The sequence below is a fragment of the Lampetra fluviatilis genome, chromosome 13 (genome assembly GCF_964198595.1).
Source record: "Lampetra fluviatilis chromosome 13, kcLamFluv1.1, whole genome shotgun sequence".
Taxonomy (NCBI): domain Eukaryota; kingdom Metazoa; phylum Chordata; class Hyperoartia; order Petromyzontiformes; family Petromyzontidae; genus Lampetra; species Lampetra fluviatilis.
This window is the reverse complement of record NC_136287.1, coordinates 8575091-8594780: the sequence shown is the minus strand read 5'-3', so window position 1 is coordinate 8594780 and position 19690 is coordinate 8575091. Positions and strand designations below refer to the sequence as shown.

The window sequence follows — 19690 nt, the reverse complement described above, 5'->3', positions numbered from 1 at the left end:
CTCCATATGTGTAGTATTGATCTCAAGACCAATGATTGCTAACCTCCTTGTTGAGTCAACGGTCAGTGCCGCAAATAATTGGAGCATGCATCGTTTGCTGTGTGGACGGGTGTAGAGTATCATTTAAGGCCATTAAATGTACGAGACGCGTCTGTGATGAGGACTTCTTGAGAAGGAATACATTGCACAGGCAATCCTTGCAATAGCTCCTGCGTGCATATGTTCCCCCTCTGTGCAGTGCAACAGCTCACGCCTTCAAGTGTTCAGGGAGCTCACACAAGAATAGTGGGAGTAAAGTGCCATATTGTATTATAATCCTTTTGATGATTTACATAAGTATTCAATGGGGTGGTTGGGCCTATCCTAGAAGCAAGGCAAGCACAATAGGTTATAGGTGCTACTCACTATGTGAGGTTCTTGTTAAAACACATAAATTATTATTGATCTGCTCAATGAGCTGTGTTTCCCAACGGGGTGCCGGCTTTCATAAAATATCGTCATTTAACATTAAATGTACGAATACACACTCACCTTTCCATGTGTCCGTCGCAATTGTCATTGGCTATTATAAGCAGACACCACACATTAAAGAAGAACAATTGCGATAAACTTTAAAATTATTTGAAGGCCAGACTTTTCCCTGTGTTTTACAAAAAAACGGTAAGAGAAAGTAAAACTAAATTCACCAGAATATGAAGGCTTTAAAAAAATGCAGCGATATTGGTCAAAATTCAGTTTAACACGTAGGCTTTTGCGACCAGTATTATTCATAATGAAGGTTTTTGGGTTAGATCGCGTTATTTATAAATGTGTCGCAACCCTCCACCACCCGACATGGCTAATCAGTAAAAAATGTGTCACGTTGACAAAAGACAAATAGTTCACTACTTTAGCCCACCGGTGTGTTGAAGAGTGAATCCACAACATTTACAATTTGAGTAGTACGACGTTTCGCTGGATATTACATCCAGCATCTTCAGGCGATTTGCCAGAATTGTGAAGCCACCCACCTGCTTCCGGTCTTAAATAGTGCAGGATGACGTCATAATTTTTGAACCCCACCAGGTTTCGAGATCAAAGGCGGAGGTGGGGGTGTATGCAATTAATTATGTAATACATCAGTAATCAGCCATTTAGCACGTGACTCACCTGTAAGGAATTGCAATATGTGTTGTGTATACCTACTATAATCACCCAGGAATGTCCTTAATGCGCGTGACGTCACTCCACATTGACCAGTCCCCCTCATTAATATTCATGAGCAGGTGACGTTACTCAATTTGGAGTACTCCCTCTCACTAATAATCATGCGCAAGTGACGTCACTCCACATCGAACAGCCCCCTCATTAATTATCATGAGCAGGTGACGTCCTCCAAATGGACACTCCCCCCCCCCCCCATTATTATTACCTACTATAATGAGCTAAGAATGTCTGTGTGCAACGCTCGTGACGTCACTCCACATCGAACAGCCCCCCTCATTAATAATCATGAACAGGTTACGTCCTCCACATGGAACCCCCTCCATTAATATTAATTATCGGGTGACGTCACTCCACATGGGGGGCGAGGCGCCTCCTCCCCCTTCCTCGACGTCAACTTACAGCCCTCACTACAAAGGCAGAACCCTGACGTCACGCGATCTCAGTAACGCTATTGAGACATCAAAGTAAAAAGGACGTCATGATGAACAAGGGATTATAACCTTTAAATGAAATAGGTCTGTGTCACCGCGCCCTTACAAATTGCACACGAATTGATGCAATGAATATCACGCCGCGGTCTGCTTTTCGCTTGCAAGTTTCAGATTTACTGCAATACACCCGTCTTTGGACGGGGAAAATGCACGTTACTTAATCATATACTTCCAGTCTGCGCTGAGTCTGTAACTATCACAGCCGTTGAAATTGTTTGAATTCTTCTCAATTTCGATTGATTCTCTAACTAGTCTTGGCCAGTAATAATTAGTTCTGCATAACACTTCAACGTTATAAAAAATAAATTGAATGTACTTGTTGGCAAGCATACTCTGCCACTGCTGACAGCTGTGTTTGGGAGAATGTAGTGTTCCCATGGTGTTATTTTAGTCTTACGCCAATGTTACCTCACGTCTGTCCAATATAACACTTACCGCATAAGCAATTGATCCGATATACACCTTCTGTTGATAACTTCTGTAATTCATATTTAGTACAAGACACTCGTTTTTGAATTGTGTGGACCGTACCAAATCTCACTTTAATGTTTTGCTTTTGCAAAACACGGGCTAATTTGTCAGTAACAACCAAGATATATGGTATTTTAATTTGATTTGATAATTATTTGATCGCTTACAGCAGTAATGTTGGTCGGTCTTGGTTTGGCATTCAATGCTCTGTTAATTTGAGCATTATTGTAGCCATTCCTTAGACTTTTACTATCTGACACTGTCTTTGCCCGACGGATGAGCTTCTTGATGAGAGATGATTTCTGTGCTGAGTGATGATGCGAATCTGCATTCAGATAGGCATCTGTGTGCGTTCCATTTCGGTAGACGCTGCGTGTTATTTTGCCATTTTGACCGCGTCCAAGCAAAATATCCGAGAAGGTGAGTGTGTTGTTCACCTCCATTTCCATGGTGAACTGAATGGCTGGGTTTTTGTGCATATAAGGAAAGAGATGAAATATGTTAAAGAAACACGAAAGCTGAATGGCTACAATAATGCTCAAATTAACAGATCATTGAATGCAAAACCAAGACCGAACAATAATACTGTTGAAAGTGATCAGATAATTATCAGAACAATTATACCATATATATCGGGAGTTACTGACAAATTAGCCCGTGTTCTGCAAAAGCAAAAGATTAAGGTGAGATTTGGTACGGTACACAAAATAAAACAAACTAGTGTCTTGTACTGAAGATGAATAACTAAAGTAATCAACAGAAGGTGTATATCGGATCAATTGCTTATGCGATAAGTGTTATATTGGACAGACGGGATGTAACATTAGCGTAAGACTAAAAGAACACCAAGGGAGCATGATATTCTTCCAAACACAGCTGTCAGCAGTGGCAGAGTATGCTTGCCAACAAGGACATTCAATTGATTTTGATAACGTTTAAGTGTTATGCAGAACTAAATATTACTGGCCAAGACTAGTTAGAAAATCAATCAAAATTGAGAAGAATTCAAATAATTTCAACGGCTGTGATAGCTACAGACTCAGCGCATACTGGAAGCGTATTATTAAGTAATACACAACACATATTGCAATTCCTTACAGGTGAGTCACATGCTAAGTGGCTGATTACTGATCTATTACATAATTGCATACACCCCGAACTCCACCTCTGATCTCGAAACCTGGTGGGGTTCAACAATGATGATGTCATCCTGAACTATTTAAGATCGGCAGCATGTGGATGGCTTCACTATTCAGGGAAATCGCCAGAAGATGCTGGATGTAATTTCCAGCGAAACGTGCTACTACTCAAATTGTAAATGTTGTGGATTCACTCTTCAACACACCGGTGGGCTAAAGTAGTGAACTATTTGTCTTTTGTCAACGTGGCACATTTTTTACTGATTGGCCGTGTCGGGTGATGGAGGGTTGCAACACATTTATAAATAACGCGATCTAACCCAAAAACCTTTATTATGAATTGGTGAAAATTATCTGTATTAACATTATTCCACAAATACAGTACTCTGGACTGTATTCAAATAGTTTGTTACCATCTGACCAGTGAATAGAGAACTTGCTGTAGGGTAGGTGCAGAATGAAAGCTTTTAGTGTTCTGTACAGCCTTGACCAAACAATTGATTTGTACACTAATGGAAGGTCAATGGTTGCAGATCTTTAAAACAAATGAATGCACACTGGCCTGCCAGTTCCATTATATAAGTCCACATCCACAAATGGAAAAATGAACGTTGAAAGCATTTTTTTCCTTTTTCCAGTGGAAATTCATTCAATTGCGTGAGATTTGAGTGAATAAATTGACATGAAGTGTGTGTATAAATGTTAATTATATATTTGCCAATTTGTGTCGAAATGTCCCAGTTCAGTGCCGTGAGTGTATCAAACATGTGCCACATTTTATCAAACATCTAATTACAGAAATATTACCGATTTTCATTTTCAAATACACGTCCTTTGTAGCCTGCACATGCAGTCTAAATGAGGCTTGTCATGGACATCTCATGCAATTTTTCTACATTTTTGGAAACAAAATTATCATATGTCTGCGTGTGACTGAAAATGCTTGGTACTAAACATTATATAATAAATTGCTGTCCATATGTGGCCACGCATAAACATTGAAAAATCAATGTATGTGATGTTATAAATTGTAATAGTTTACACTTACTAACAAAATACATGTCTATATTTGTTCTTTAGGCTTTTGACAGGAATGTCTTTATAAAAAACATTTTGTTCAATGTCTCCAAATTGGATGCAGATTGCAGGGTATTTGTAAGTATTCATTGTCCCTTAACATACATTTCAATGACCTCCTGTGTGCAATTACTAGACATTTAAAAGCCCCGAACAATTGCAGTAGATAATGTGTTCATCATGAAGTGAACTCCAAAATATCGCAATAACAATTGCAAAAAATGTATAAAGGAAATTGACTTCTCCTGGCATTTCGATTTTGATTGAATAGCGAAACAACAAGGAATTTAAATATATTATAAAATATCAAATTCGATTGCATCTGGCTTAACCACGTAAATTGCTTTTCATTTAATGAAAAATATATATAATGTATAACAATACTTTACCTGATTAATCCCTTGAGATGAGACATCTTGTTTGCAAAGGTGTCCAAGGGAATTGTTTTCTGGTAATGCACCACAATCACAGCTTTGGACATGTTTTTTTCTATACATGCACGTGGGGATCAGTTCTGCCATGCGATGACATCAATAGCAATTCTAGATTTGAAGCTTTCGTGACTGCAAGGATTCATATTCTTAGGTTTTTTCGGTAAAGTCACGTAGGTAAAACATTAAAATTAATAAAAGTAAAATAAAATAAAAATCACGACGTTTCGGAGGCAACCCTCTTAAGCCTCACCTTACCATATGATTAAAAAGTGTGCCGTACTTGGCCCTTCCCCCCTCTCCAACCATTATATATACGGAGTGGTAGCTCTTGCAACCTCTCATTTACTTGATACAGCTGTCGTGGCTGTGACGGTTCCACCTGAAGACGGAAGCTTGTGTTGCCTCCGAAACGTCGTGATTTTTATTTTATTTTACTTTTATTAATTGTAATGTTTTACCTACGTGACTTTACCGAAAAAACCTAAGAATATCAATATCAATGTCACTCACGGTAGAAATGGACAAAATTGCACCACTCTCTCTATGATCCCAGTTTGTGACACACTCCACTTATCTTCTTGGTTCTTTCGGTAAAGTCACGTAGAATGGAAATAATAAAATAATAAAAATAAAACATAATAAAATAATTCTCACGACGTTTCGGCCACAACGGGAGGATTGTTTGTTCAGACTCTGTCTTCTCGACAGACCTGTTCTTCACCTGAGGACGGCTGCTTGCGTTGTGACCGAAACGTCGTGAGAATGATTTTATTATGTTTTATTTGTATTATTTTATTATTTCCATTCAACGTGACTTTACCGATAGAACCAAGAAGATGAATCCCTGCAGTCACAAAAGCTTTAAATCGAACCACTCCACTTATTATTGTTAAATGCCGTGGCTCACAGGCAGTGTGTGGCCAAATTATCGTAATTTTATTGTCATTGCCTTTAAATTACTCCTAAGCTCTAATCCATTGTCGTTTGTTGTGCCACTTCTCCTTTGTGCATTTCGAGGGGATGCAATGCCGAGGCATGACGTTTCTTTCTCTGCAGACCCATGACCCCTGAGACAATGTTATACGAGCCTCAATTCGGTAAAATAAGAACACGAGCCTTTCGGGAGGATATAGCACGTGCTTATTCGTGGATATGAAATGACACTTGATAAGAGACACTCAGGGCTTGAATGGCGGTGCACGAGATAGCACACTGCACAATGAACCTGGCGACCTGAGTTCAATTCCAGAATTCCAGTAATGATTGACATCAGTGACAAGTGCTATCTTACCTGGTCCTGTCACGTTCCTCTTCCTCCTTCACCAACCAATACTGAGCAGCATGGTGAGGCATAAACACACAATCCTCCTGACCAAAATTCATATGGAGGCATTTAGACAGCAGTGCATTGATAAAAGGCCATTCCATTCGTATTTGTATAAAGACATCTTGGCTTTTTGAGTCACGTTTTCACGAGAAATGCTCATATAGATGGTGTTCTGAAGATAACCCTTTCATAATATCGTTGAATTCAAAAGGTGTTTAATTTAGGAGATAATGAGTTTTTTATAAAAGTATTGTTTTTTGTGTTGAAGAGGGTCCTATAGTTAATATGGATTGCAGTTGTCAATAACATCTGGTGATCCAGCAGCATTTGTTCAACAAGCCTGACTACTGATGAGACCCAAAAGGTCAAAACTGCTCCAGAATTTTCAGCGTAAACAAATGCTTGACAATATTGGGCTGCAAAGCCAATAGCATGATGCATTTAAAACATATTGTTGTTCATATGTGGAGGCACAGAATGGAGATTTGCTTATGTATGCTATATACAATGCAGCTAATTAAGTAAAATGTTTTTACTTGCACTTATGACACATTTCCAAAAATTCTAACATGTTGAACAAAACATTTTATATATGTTTTATGTGTAACTTCTGTAACCAACATCACTAACCTATACCAACCATAGTATTATGTCATTTGTGCATAAAGGGATACTTCACATTAATCTTACTCTTAAGCTACATTAATATTGCTTTGAATCTCATTCTCAATGTTTTATTCTGCCTTGAATATAAAGAAATAACATTTGTGGATTTTTTTTAAACTAACACTTTATAGGTTTTCACAACAGTAAAGGAGATTGGAGCAGTTGACAGGTTCCTCAATGAATGTTGTGTGTATATATAACAAATCTCAATGTAATGGGGGGATTAAAATCTCGGAGGTAATACATTGTAATTTCACAGCACTTCAGGAAATCCCAAGGCTCGTGTATGGGCGTGAAAAACGCCATTCTGGGCAAGAGATGGATTTAGCGTTAGGCATGGGGCCCAGCACCAGCAGGCTTGATGGCTCTGCCATTGAATGACACATGATAGCTGTGAAATGTATGTAAGTATCACATATTTCTGATGTGGGGTACAAGAAATCTGCACATTGACATGTCCACCCAACTGATGGATGATGGGAATAATAATCGTCGTCATCATGAACGTATCATTTTTTTAATACATACCCAGTATTGTGAAGCACACAAAGGCAGACGGTGAGACGTGGCTGAATAAAGTTGCTTAAAAATTCAAACATAGCCTTCGCGACCAATATCATCCATAATACAGGTTTTTTTTGGGTTAGATCGCGTAAATATATAAATGTGTCGTTAAACCCACCACCACCCGATACAGCTAATTAGTAAAGTTTGTCACGTAAACAGAAAGTGATAATTCGCTACTCGTACAGCATACCAGTGTGTCGAAGAGTAAATCCACAACATTTACAATCTGAATACGACGTTTTACCAATAATTACAACTAGCTTCATCAAGTTGCAAGTACTGGTGAAACGTCATACTCAGATTGTAAATGTTGTGGCTTTGCTCTCCAACACACCGGTGTACTTACTGTACTAGTAACGAATTGGCATGTTCTGGTTACGTGACAAACCTTACTAGTTGGCTGTGTCGGGTGGTGGCGGGTTTGACAACACATTTATATATTTACGCAATCTAACCAAAAAAACCTGTATTTATGACCTTCAGTTATATACAATTATCTATTATCACATGCTCATGGGAAAGGTGTGTCGTTATTGTTTTGTATTTCAGGACTGCTTGGTGTATGTGCCCTTTAGGCGTATGTACAAAATCTTGTACCTCTCCTATGACTGTGTTGTGGGACTTCATCAAAGCAGATAGATTTTTAATGATGTTTACAAATTGATTATTTTAATGTTTGAAATCAAATATGGTTACTAATTTATTAACGTTTCTCAAGAATATCTGATTTGGAATCCCCAGGGGAAAAACCCGAACATATTTTTACTGTTAAAGATGTTTTATTAAAGATGAAGTTTAATATACAGCACATACTCTTTGGTTCTTTCAGTAAAGTCAAGTATGTATAAAAATAAAAATTAATAAATCACCACGTTTCGGGTGCAACACAAGCGTCCGTCATCATGTGCTTGTGTTGCACCCAAAACGTCGTGATTTATTTTACTTAATTTTTCTACCTACGTGACTTTACCGAAAGAACCAAAGAGTATGGATTCCTGCAGTCACGAAAGCTTCAAATCAAGATACAGCACATAGAACAATTCTGGAGGAAACCTTACAATTTTTTCTATACTAGTTGAGAACCTGCTGTTATGCACCAGAAAATAAAAGACAACTATAGTTTTACTCTTTTATCAACGTTGTACTCGGAACACTAAAAGTAATATACTTTGTAACATAATAAAATGCCGAGGTAATTTCTCGTGAGGTTTTAAAAAAAATTCTAAGATTTAAAGAATATTCTGATAAAATAATGAGATTAAAAGCAGCACAAATTGAAAATTTGGAGCAATTTTAAGTGAACTGTGCCAGTCTTCTGTACTCATTACTCCCACCTTTTCGGTTTCCCGAACTGTTAAATGTCTTCCAAACTTCTTCTTCCGTTTCAATTAATATCAATGTTTATTTGTTTCATGGAAAATCCCATTTATCCAATAATTTTTTTCTATCTAGTTTCGGTGACAACAGCCAGTAGCAACTAAAAATATAATTATGTATAGATGTATATTGACCATGCTAATTGGAGGTACTGTATTGTTGGGGTAATGAGGAGCCCAGCCAGCAGCCAGCCAGGAAACCTGAGGCATCGATTATTTTTAATCGTAGTTTGATACATTATATGCCTGTAAATGGGGGCATAATTATTGTGGGTAGTGGTGTGTTATGAGTCTGGTGAACTGAGTTAAATTCCTAGCCAAGGCTACTGTCAGTAGCGAGTGAAACCAGAACTGGTCCTGAGCCCCCACCCCAAAACCTTCACCGACCCACACTGACCAGCGGGGTGAAGTATGGTCAACACAGTGTGGGGAATGCCTTCCTCTGGGGTGTATTTTATTAATATGACAGTTCAAATGTGTCAATAAATGGTGTTATGTTAATGCATTCCATTTTTATGGATTCTTTGCATTTGGAATGCTGCTTTTTAAATATTTGTTTTAAGCCACAAGACGGAAATAACTGCAACTCGAATGAAAAAGAATATTTCCTGCTTTTCCAACATATGGAGAATCATGATCATTTGAATGAGAGCATTCTCTTTCAGAAAATCACGTGATAAAAAAGTGAAGTCATTCAAAAAAATGTCAATCAATAGCCATACATGGACTTATCTGTTCTTTCCACGTCGCAATTATACACTGAATTACAAAATGCCTTACTTATGGCTCTCCGATCTGTTTTTTGGGTTGATGTTTCACATGATGTTCAACGTTTCCCTCCAAGTGCTGGGAGCTTCTTAACGCAAAACGTCAGACAGCATGACCAACAACATACGGTACGCGAAAGCGTACGTGTTAAACAAACATACGGTACGACTGGAAAACCCATGGGAGCGCTATACAGCACAGCTGTGAAGACAATACCTTACCGTATTTAAAGAGAGTCATGAAACAGGATTTAAATTTAATCGGCATATTTTTGCTAGGCTTGTACGCACTAATATTGAAGTTCAATCATGTCTTCATAATTCTCATTTCTTCTTGCGGGGGCCACCGCTCATAAAACAGATTCATCCAGCCTCGTGCAAGGGTACATTTCCATTTTTGCACCTATAATGAAGTCGAATGCTGTGAAAAAAATGGTAATGTGTCCGTGTAATATCTGATGTTCAAAACATTTAACCATCCCTGTACTTTAGCAAATAGCCCGGAAACATAGACATTGACAAAAACATTGGGACAAAAAAGCTAAAAGTCTGCAAAGAAGCATGGGGAGGTGTATACTTGAAATTTTACTGAGATACAGAGAGCGAGAGAAACAGATGGATCAGAGAAAACCCGAAAATTAGAGACGTCAGAATCTTCATCAGAATCTATATTTTATGCTGGAGGAATCCGATGGGCTATGAAGCTCTATTTTTTTCACAGATGTTCACTAATGATCACTTTATAAAAGTAAGTGGGCCTTGGGGAGCACGAGTCCCCTCGAAGAGATGACGAACAGGTGTCGAGGAGAGTGGCAGGGCACGGCCGAAAGGAATTCCACTGCGAAGATGGAGTGATGAGATCAGCTCGCGCGCGAGAGCCACATGGATCTCTGTTTCACGGGACCGCAAGGGAGGATGACGACTTTGAGAAGGCTTCATGCAGCAGTAGAAAGATCGTGGCTGATGATGAAGATATATACTAATTTATTATCCTCGAATAAACTGGTCTAAACCTACAGATTGTTTAAAAAATGTATATATATTATTACTGGATACGCATCGTTAATTTTAACAGCCAAAATGGACCCTGCTAGTGCACAGAATGGCCTTTGCAATGAAGAGCGGTGGTTTTGTAGTTAGGCTTCAACACCTTGCATTCAGAACACAATTTGAGGATTTGAGGTCCGTCTGTTTGCATGCGCATTTGAAGACACGTATATGTGGCAGGCGAGACTAAATGGGAATGCAGCCATGTTCACCACCATCTGTTTACAGTATTCCCAGCTAAAGCCATACATCTCGCGCTTTGTGGTCATGGAAACGAATTTTGCTCTTCACCTATGATTTATTCTGCTCCTCTGTAAGATGTTAAATTGTTGGGTCATCTTCGAAATTATGGATATTTTTAAAGGGAATTAGTGGGCTTCACTTTTTACAACATAATTCGTGATATTTTTTCATATGCATATTCTTGGGTCTTTCGGTAAAGTCACGTAGATAGAAAACAAAAACTAATATATAATACAATTTTAATTAAAAGTTCAAATAATAAAAAATGTAAATAAGACATTGAAAATAAAAGCAAAAACATAATAAAAATAAAAATAGTGAAATAAATTTAAAAATAAAACTTGTATGAGAACTCAAAAATTTTTATTTTAAAAAAACATCAATTATTTTTATTCTTTCACGTCGATAGGTTCAAAGAAAATAACAAAAAGAATAACAACAAAAAACTACGACATTTCGATCACAACACAAGCGATCGTCATCCTGATGACTATGAACTCCTGCAGTCATGAAAGCTTTAAGTCAAAACATCAATTCTTAACTTTGACCCCCTTTGTTAACGTTCGATAAAACCACACAGCATACCAAACACAAGTCCTGTAAAACAAAATTCTGTAGTCATAGCCAACAGTGTTTTGCACGAGTCTCCAGTCAAGACAACAATAGCCCCACGTCATTTAAATATACAATTCATACTTTAAATATACAATTCGTACTTTATGTTTTTTTTCTAAAAAGGAAATCGCAGGATAATACAATGGAGCCATGGGCCCCTGAGTCACATTTTTAAACTGGGGTTATTTTTGTTTACACGAGGTATACGATAAAGTAGTTGTATTTCATAGAAAATATTTTTTTTTCACTTCAGATGTAATTATACACAACATCGAAAGACAATGTGCATTCATAAATAACATATGCTTTAGTTTTGTTGGAATGCAAGTCTTGTGGTTATAATGTTGTACATTATATCTAGACACTGGTAATGCCACACTCCTCTTAGACTTGTATTAAAGTTCAGGGGCTTTGAAATCTTCTGTATTTTTTTAGGATGGAGTTGGGTAAAACCGGTTGGGGAAACTCCCAGTGCCATATGGGAATCAGGGACAGTGGCAATGAAGATGGATTTTCAGCTGCGAGAGTGGTGGTTGTGATTCCTGCAGTTTGCTAAATGGACTTGATGGATTACCCTTACGTTCACACGTGTAATTAGCGACTTCCGTTGACGCGTCGTGTCGAGGGCTTCTTCTAATTTATTCTCACACTGGGCACAACACAGGCCGATACATAGAGATATGTCTCCTCTCACTGGGCACAACACTGGGTAGTATATATATATCCGTCTCTACTTTAGCTAAGCACAACCGACCTCTCTACATAGTCCCATCGCCTTCATCCAACCACACAGCTGACTGACTGGTGTGACGATGACGGCGATGGGAGCCGTGCAGAGGATCTTGCATGCGGCCAGATGACGGAGAGAGATTACGCGGAGCAGTGACGCAGCTAGGACCCGGGACCCTGCAACAACCCTGAACCTTCGGTTCCATCCCCTTTATATACCTCTCGGCGTGGCCCGGCCCCGCCTCTGGCCACACCCCCTTCCAGAACCTTCAAGCAGGTTCCTGGAGCTTCCCGACTAACTCCACCTTTTACCTTTAACCCAGATATGCCCCCCCCCCTTCTGATTAGTTGTTACATAACCTTGCCCATACCCGTGATTACCCTTCCAGCCCGCCAGGTGACACCCTGTCATTACACATGTTATGTGGTGAAATAGACGTTGCATAAGAACAGCTGTTGGCTCAGGTGTTTTCCTGTACTCTTATTCACATATGCCTTTTTCAATATTCGTCGGTGAGATTTAAATTTCTTGCTTGGTTGAAATGGAACCTTTACGTTCATTTGTTGGTAGCGAAGTAGTGCCGTCGTGGTCTATGCCATCAGAGGCACAATACAAATGTAGAGAAGTGGTGGCGTAGAGGTTAGTGATCTACGCAATTAACCCATTGACCTGCGTTTGGTTACCATCATCCATGGCGAATCATGTCTGAACCAGTTTTGGGCTCACTGATCTATATTGGTCAAGTATGGTCAAACAACCCCCACGAGAGACACTGTGTGGAAAGGCCATTATCCAGCAGCGGATTATATGCATGCATGTATGTATGTTGAATTTCTTTCATACCGTACGTAGATAACTGTGCTAATTGGTGGTACGAGTTGACAAAGGGCTGTAAATAATATTTTTCTGATACAAAAATTATAAACGTATAGTGAATGATATTTAATACGGTGATGTTACTGAATTGCCCCAATATGCTGTCAGTTTTTTTTGTCCTATTACTATCGATGTTACACCTCCGATTGGCACGGTTGGCTACGTACGGTGTGAAAGAAGTTCAACATGTCCATGTATTCATCATCTTTACAAGCAGGTGGTGGAAAACATAACTTTTTCATTTTAGATTTAATTGTTGATTTCAATATTGTGTTGGTAAAAAGTGAGTAAAATCCCGAACAATGTGTCTTAATCATATTACAATTACATAAGTTCCATTAATAGCATATTGCTTCCTAGGGCATTGATTTTTTGTTAAGTGGTGGCAGATTTCTACAGCTCAATTTTATAGCTGACCCAGACCAACTTTGAGTCGCATTAAACTTGAGAGATGATTTGTATCATCAAGGGATATGTATTAAAGGCGAATCAAAGACAAACCTGCAATCTCACATGTCTCTCACATTATCTTCCCATCTGCACTGTAGTCTGCACCGAATGCTTTTGTACATATACAAATGTGCCCTTAGGGACTCTGCTATCTGACATCTTGGAAACATGAGAAGCTCAGCACTGCTGCTCTGTCTGTATTATTGCACTAAGTGGTGTCTGCTGTGATATATTATAGAGCTCATCGTTTGATGTGTTGTTCTGTCATTTGACTATGAGGCTCCAATGAATACAAAGCCCATGAAATCTTGTAGACTGAGTAATGTTCATGTTTTGCCTATTCGAATTGTGTTACTTCCCACTTCATCATCAAACATTCACACGGCCTCTCAATTAATGTACCCTTAGTCTGTTATACTGATTTAGCTTTTATTTATTTACTACAAAAGGCAACTTAAAAGTTATTTGTGGCAAACCATCATAAACATTACACGCTATTGCATGCATTTGTGCATGACTTTAATCACGTGCATTTGAAGATTGGTAATATTTTTTGGTTATTATGTAAATTGCTATTGTATAAATTGTAGGTTTATTCCACAAAGTGTCAATTAAATGTTACAGCCAATTAGCCGTGGCAGTTAGTTTTGGTGGATTTTGTCTGCATGATCGTTGCAGGGCTTCCAGGTTGCCACTCGGTATTTATACGGTGAATACGTTATACTGACCTATTTATATCGATTGTTTTGTTTATTTTTGGCTTCAGCCCATAATAAACATGAAATTTTGATTTGAAGCTTTCGTGACTGCAGGAACCCATACTCTTTGGTTCTTTCGGTAAAATCACGTAGGTATAAAATAATATAAATCACGACGTTTCGGGCGCAACACAAGCGTCCGTCATCAGGTGGGAAAGCATGGTCTGCTGCTGAGGCAGACTGTTTTAAAAGGTTTCAAATGGGTGTAGCCTAAGAGTCATAAAGAAGTGGCCGGGGCTAGTGATGTTAATGTGAGAAATTAGCATGTAACTGTAGAAAAGGAGGAGAGAGGCCTCCTAGACGAGGGAGTGCAACCCAACGGGTGTAATCCACAGGGCCTGTGAGAATGAGAGTGCAATCCACAGACAAGAGAGTGCAATGCAGCGGACATGTGAGCATGAGAGATCTAAGAGAGAGGCATAGAGAGAGAGAGACACACAGAGTCGAAATAACAGTTGACAAAGGCAGGTAGGATGGAAACATCACAGTCAGTTAAGACTTTACCTGGTTAATAACGTCCTTCCAATGATTGCTCAGTTTGTACCCATCCTCTCGGTTGAAGTTGTGTCTGTGTTTATATATCTGGATGGCTTCATGAACAAATCTCTGAAGGTAGCCGGTAGGTTTGCAGAGTACCTCCGTCTTGGAAAATATATATTTTTTAAAAACTTTCTCCTCCACAAGCAAAACATGAATCAGCCGCATATATCCCATACATGGCCATCGCGACAAATAGTCTTTGGCCTCCGTGAGACCCCCTTGGTGGAGTACATTCCTGGTGTTAGTAGGGGCCTCGTTACGGTCAACTCTGAACAGCCCCCTCTCCTTGTGTGTTCGTCGTTCCGGGCAACGCTCTTGTCCGTTAGCTACAGCGACATGATGATCGAGAGAGAGGTGCTGGCCCAGAAGTACATTCACATCATGCAGATCGTGGAGGCAGAGAAGACGGCCGCCAATCAACTCCGGCAGCAGCTGGAGGACCAGGACACGGAGATCACGCGCCTCAAGGCAGAGGTACCGCCCTGGCACATCCACTAACACCACATTCTCCGCGTGTATTCTCATAGACTCCAGTAGTAGTAAGATGTGTGTATGCATGTGTAGTGGTTAGCACGCTGCGCTACGAACCCGGCGACCCAAGTTCGATTCACGCTCACGGTCGACACCAGTGACGATTATCTGAACCGGTCCTTGGCCTCCCCTAGATCAACTCGAATAAGTGCCTGGTGTGTAAACGTCACCACTGGGGAGACAAAGGTGGCAAGACGTGGTGTTAGCCACAAACCCCCTCGTGTGCCGTGCTGGCCTTCAAAGGTGCTTGCTAACAGCACTTGCCCCAACAGTCTGTGCAGGCTATACGGGGAATCTTTATCTTTGTATGTATGTTGAACTTCTTTCGGACCGTACGTCGGCAACCGTGCTAATTGGAGGTGCAGGAGGGGGCAATAACAATGCCTGTGCATACACACCGGGCCCAGATTAACGCAAGGGGCTAGGCCTCGTATTTTAAGGATCCTCTCCAATAAACACATATATGCACACTTTATCATTCTTCAAACACAATGCTGTAGTATTATGATGAAGCCTATGGTGTAAATTGATCATTAAAGCAATAGCATCACGACTGTGTGTGTACTGCTACAGTTATGCGCTGAAATCCAAATCGATTTGATCTTTTTTTTACTTTGATTTCGGTTTATGACTCGTCTAACACATTTAAAAACCAGAACTCAAATAACCAAGGCGAATAACAATGGTGGGTCTGCCATAAATGGGTTAGGGTGGTGGTCAAACATCAAAGTGAACGAATTGAATGTACAAATAATTGTGTACTTATTGACGAATGTGTTGAATTTTTATTGAATATGTAGTGACATCGCGTGATGTCACTCTGTAATGCCGGCCCTAGAGAGGCACGGCGTGCGGTGTATTCACATCGCGGACACCACGAGGATGTGGGTGCAGTACCGGCCCTAGAGGGGCTCGGTGAGTGCTGATCGATAGCGCTGGATGGCACCACGCTGGGGTGTGGGAGTGCCGGCCATGGAAATGGGGTTACTAAGGACCGTGGCATTCTGGTAGACCCCAGAGGAAACGTGACTGGTTAAGTCTACACAGGGGCCCCCAAGTGGGGGCTAGGGGTGGTCACGTGTCGGGGTCGAGATCCTGCTCGAGGATTCTGGAAGGTGGTCGTGGCTAAGGGCGGAACCAGCCATGCCGCCTTGTCTTTTTTCGGCAAAGTCACGTAGATGCATATTCCTTGTTTCTTTCCGTAAAGTCACGTATCTCCGTATCTACGTGATCTTATTGTTGATGGAGAGCTCTTGCCTATATCATTTGGAAACCCCAGAAAAATTTGTTTCACAGATCGAACTGCCGATGAGGTTCAGAAAGTCAAAACCATTGCCGAGTTTTACCTGCTTCTACAAGCATTGCTAAACATGTTCGTTGCAGAAAACTGATGGACTAAAATGTTATTTTATTTCGGCATGATAAAACACTTGCCTGCTTATCGTACTACTTTGCCACCTCACAATTATTCTTTTTTTGCGGTAGATTGTGGCGCTCAACAAAACTAAGGAGCGCATGCAGCCAAGGCAACTGGTGGGTCAGGAGGAGGAAGATCCAGACATCAAGAAGATCAAGAAGGTCAGTCCTGAGCGCTACTGGGTGCAGTTGTGTTTGGAATGTGAATCTGTTTATTTTTGCTGTAATATTTGAGCATAGAGGCCACGGGAAAGCTACAATTTGTTCCGATATAATCTCTTGGACTTTTCGGCTGGCATGGCCTACCAAAAAGGTGAGGACATCAATATTATTGCTGGGCCACCCTTGTATTCTGAGTGATGATGGTAATTTATTATTTAAAGTGCTCATTTCTCGGCTGAGTAAGCTCAGGAAAGACTCAGGCCAATATCAGATGCAAGTACAGCTCTTAATTATGGGATCGAACAGCGTCATGAAACAAACAATGAGCACGAACTCATTATTCCTCACCTATGGCGTGTTCAATTTGCTGCTTCTCACAATCACAGCAGCATCGCTATTACCCGAGACAGTCTAGAGTACGAGCGTTCATTGAGACAATGGAAAATGCCTCAAATGCATATCTGTACAATGCAATGCTTTTCAAAATCATCGTTTTGGATAGAAAGTGAAAAATGAATAATGTTGCACTTGTGAGTTATGACTCGCATGGTTGCAATGGCTTAATCTTGGTGAGAGAATGATTAATACAAGATAGGCAACAGAGGTCAGGTACGGCTTTCTTTTTGAACGCAGCGTCCACAGTTATACATTATTTTAGTGTGCATTCAAAGGCTGCTATTATTACATATTCTCGCAGTTGCTTCATTCGTGTCTAAAACACATGTATAAAGCAATGGCATTATCGGTCCGTTTCATCGATCCACGGTATAAAAAACAGAATATGTGAATAAGCAGCTTCTAACGGCCATTTGCGGTGACCTCACTTTGATGAATTTAAACGGTGACATCGCGAGGCATTTCATTTTTTTTATGGAAGAATAAGCCTGAGGGGCCAATTAAAATTGTAAGTACAGCATCGTGTGGAGCAGTAATGAGACAAATGTGATTAATGACAACAATAAATTTCCTTCATCCCGCCCCCCGTCAACATGAGGAGGTGACTCGGGCATAATGGAGCTGCTCGTTTCCGCAAATGTCCCGCATGGATTTATTTCAGCCGCTGTCTAAAGAATTATTTGTTCGCAGAGCACGATCACTCAATCCCAGATCTGGCTCAACACAAAACCGACTGCCATTGTTTGGACATCTCGTTCTTCTATGTGTTTGTACCGATAGACATGATTAATTCATATATAAAATAAACTCATGTAAACATACGTATATTTTCCCTATACAATTGGACCACACAGAACATACCTCAACAATGACAGCTGACACAGACGAAGAGCGCATGTCTTAGCATACCAAGTTTCCTCCAGCCTACTCTGAGGTAATTCAATTATTTTTTTGAGACATTCAAGTAAACCCTATTTGATTTTTAACTATGACCATTAGTAATGTAATTTAAAGAAACGTATTATTACTGATGCACATTAGGTTTCATTCCAGTCTTTTTAAGCAATGCATATGTATTTCTACAAAGAAATTCATTTCAATTATATGTAAATTATTCAAAGTATATATTATCTTTGGGCATATTGATTGCCTGTTTGGTCAGATGATGATATAGCCAACTATCTTTGGTTAGCCATATCATCGTAAACTAAATTATACATCCATTACAGCCATAATCAATATAAATTTGATTGATCGTATCATATCTCAGGAGCTAAGGGTGGGTGATCCTGGTTAGTACCAGCATCGTAGACTGCGTAACATTTACGCTTGGCCTGCAAGGTGTCCAGGACATGGCAGAGAGTACAAAAATGGTTTCTTGAATTCATCTGTGTGGAGCTTTAAGTGTTGACACCCTCGTATGTAGGAGTGGGTGTTTCCCCGGGTGCAGTATTCTCCCACACGTAAAGCACTCCTTAAAATGGAATTGGCCATGACATCCCCAATAATTCTCATGCATTGCTGAGATTTCCCGGATAAATGAAGAGTAATATTATTGTTTTATATGTGCGAAGCTATTCGTGCAAACATCCTTCATCATGTGCAGCGGACCATTGTTGGTGGGAACTAACACACATGTACGTGTTTTCTGACTGTGAGCTAGTACCGATCGCCGCTCTGGATTTAATACAGAACCTTCTCATGAGACACATTTTCAGTACAGAAGACAGGAGGAGATTTAATTTTTTAAAAATCCACTGACATGAACCCCATCTAATTCACCGATGCCTGCAAGCACAGCAGCAGCGCTCTTCTTTTAAGAAACTACACGTGCAGGGATTTTTTTTGTTGTAAATGAGGTTTGCACTACATTTACCATCCATTATATATATTCGTGTGTGCGTGTGATTCCTGATATATTCAGTGCAGTCCATCATGTCGGCTTAAATTGCTTGGCTGATTTGCGCCGTATTTCACACGGTTCCCACGTGCACAATGCTGTCATTAAGCTACGCTAACAGCCTTCCCGATGGAATGTACAGCACCATCGTGAAACAAATCCCCAGCGTTAGTAGACTGGAACAGGTCAATAGTCAGAGGTATTTGAACTGCCGACATCAGATGGACACGCATTGAGTGCACATTAGTATCTGCAGATGCCGCTTTCAACATTTCCATTTGAGTCACCATGACAGCAACGGTTTGAATGCTGCAGTCAATACCCAAACTGGCTTCCTGTTTACAGATAGGCTTATCGTGTAAGCCATTGTCATACATTTTTGCATGTTAATGCTGGAGGGTTTCTCTTTTATCTTGGATACGACTCAAACCTGTGCCTTGATTTCTGCTGGAAATTCGTCTGTGCTTGGAAGCAGTGATTTCTGGTGGATTTACAAATATCTGTC

General features: G+C 40.0%; 1 protein-coding gene across 2 annotated transcripts in view; it reads left to right on the top strand.

Annotated features, from left to right (window-relative positions):
* Nucleotides 1-19690, top strand: part of LOC144935516 (ras-specific guanine nucleotide-releasing factor 2-like) — a 76035-nt gene that overhangs the window by 19048 nt on the left and 37297 nt on the right. For both annotated transcript variants that reach the window (XM_078862249.1, XM_078862250.1), the window contains exons 3-4: nucleotides 15107-15254; nucleotides 16797-16889. In XM_078862249.1, coding sequence (XP_078718375.1) covers nucleotides 15107-15254; nucleotides 16797-16889 — 241 coding nt within the window. The remainder of the gene's footprint in view (nucleotides 1-15106; nucleotides 15255-16796; nucleotides 16890-19690) is intronic.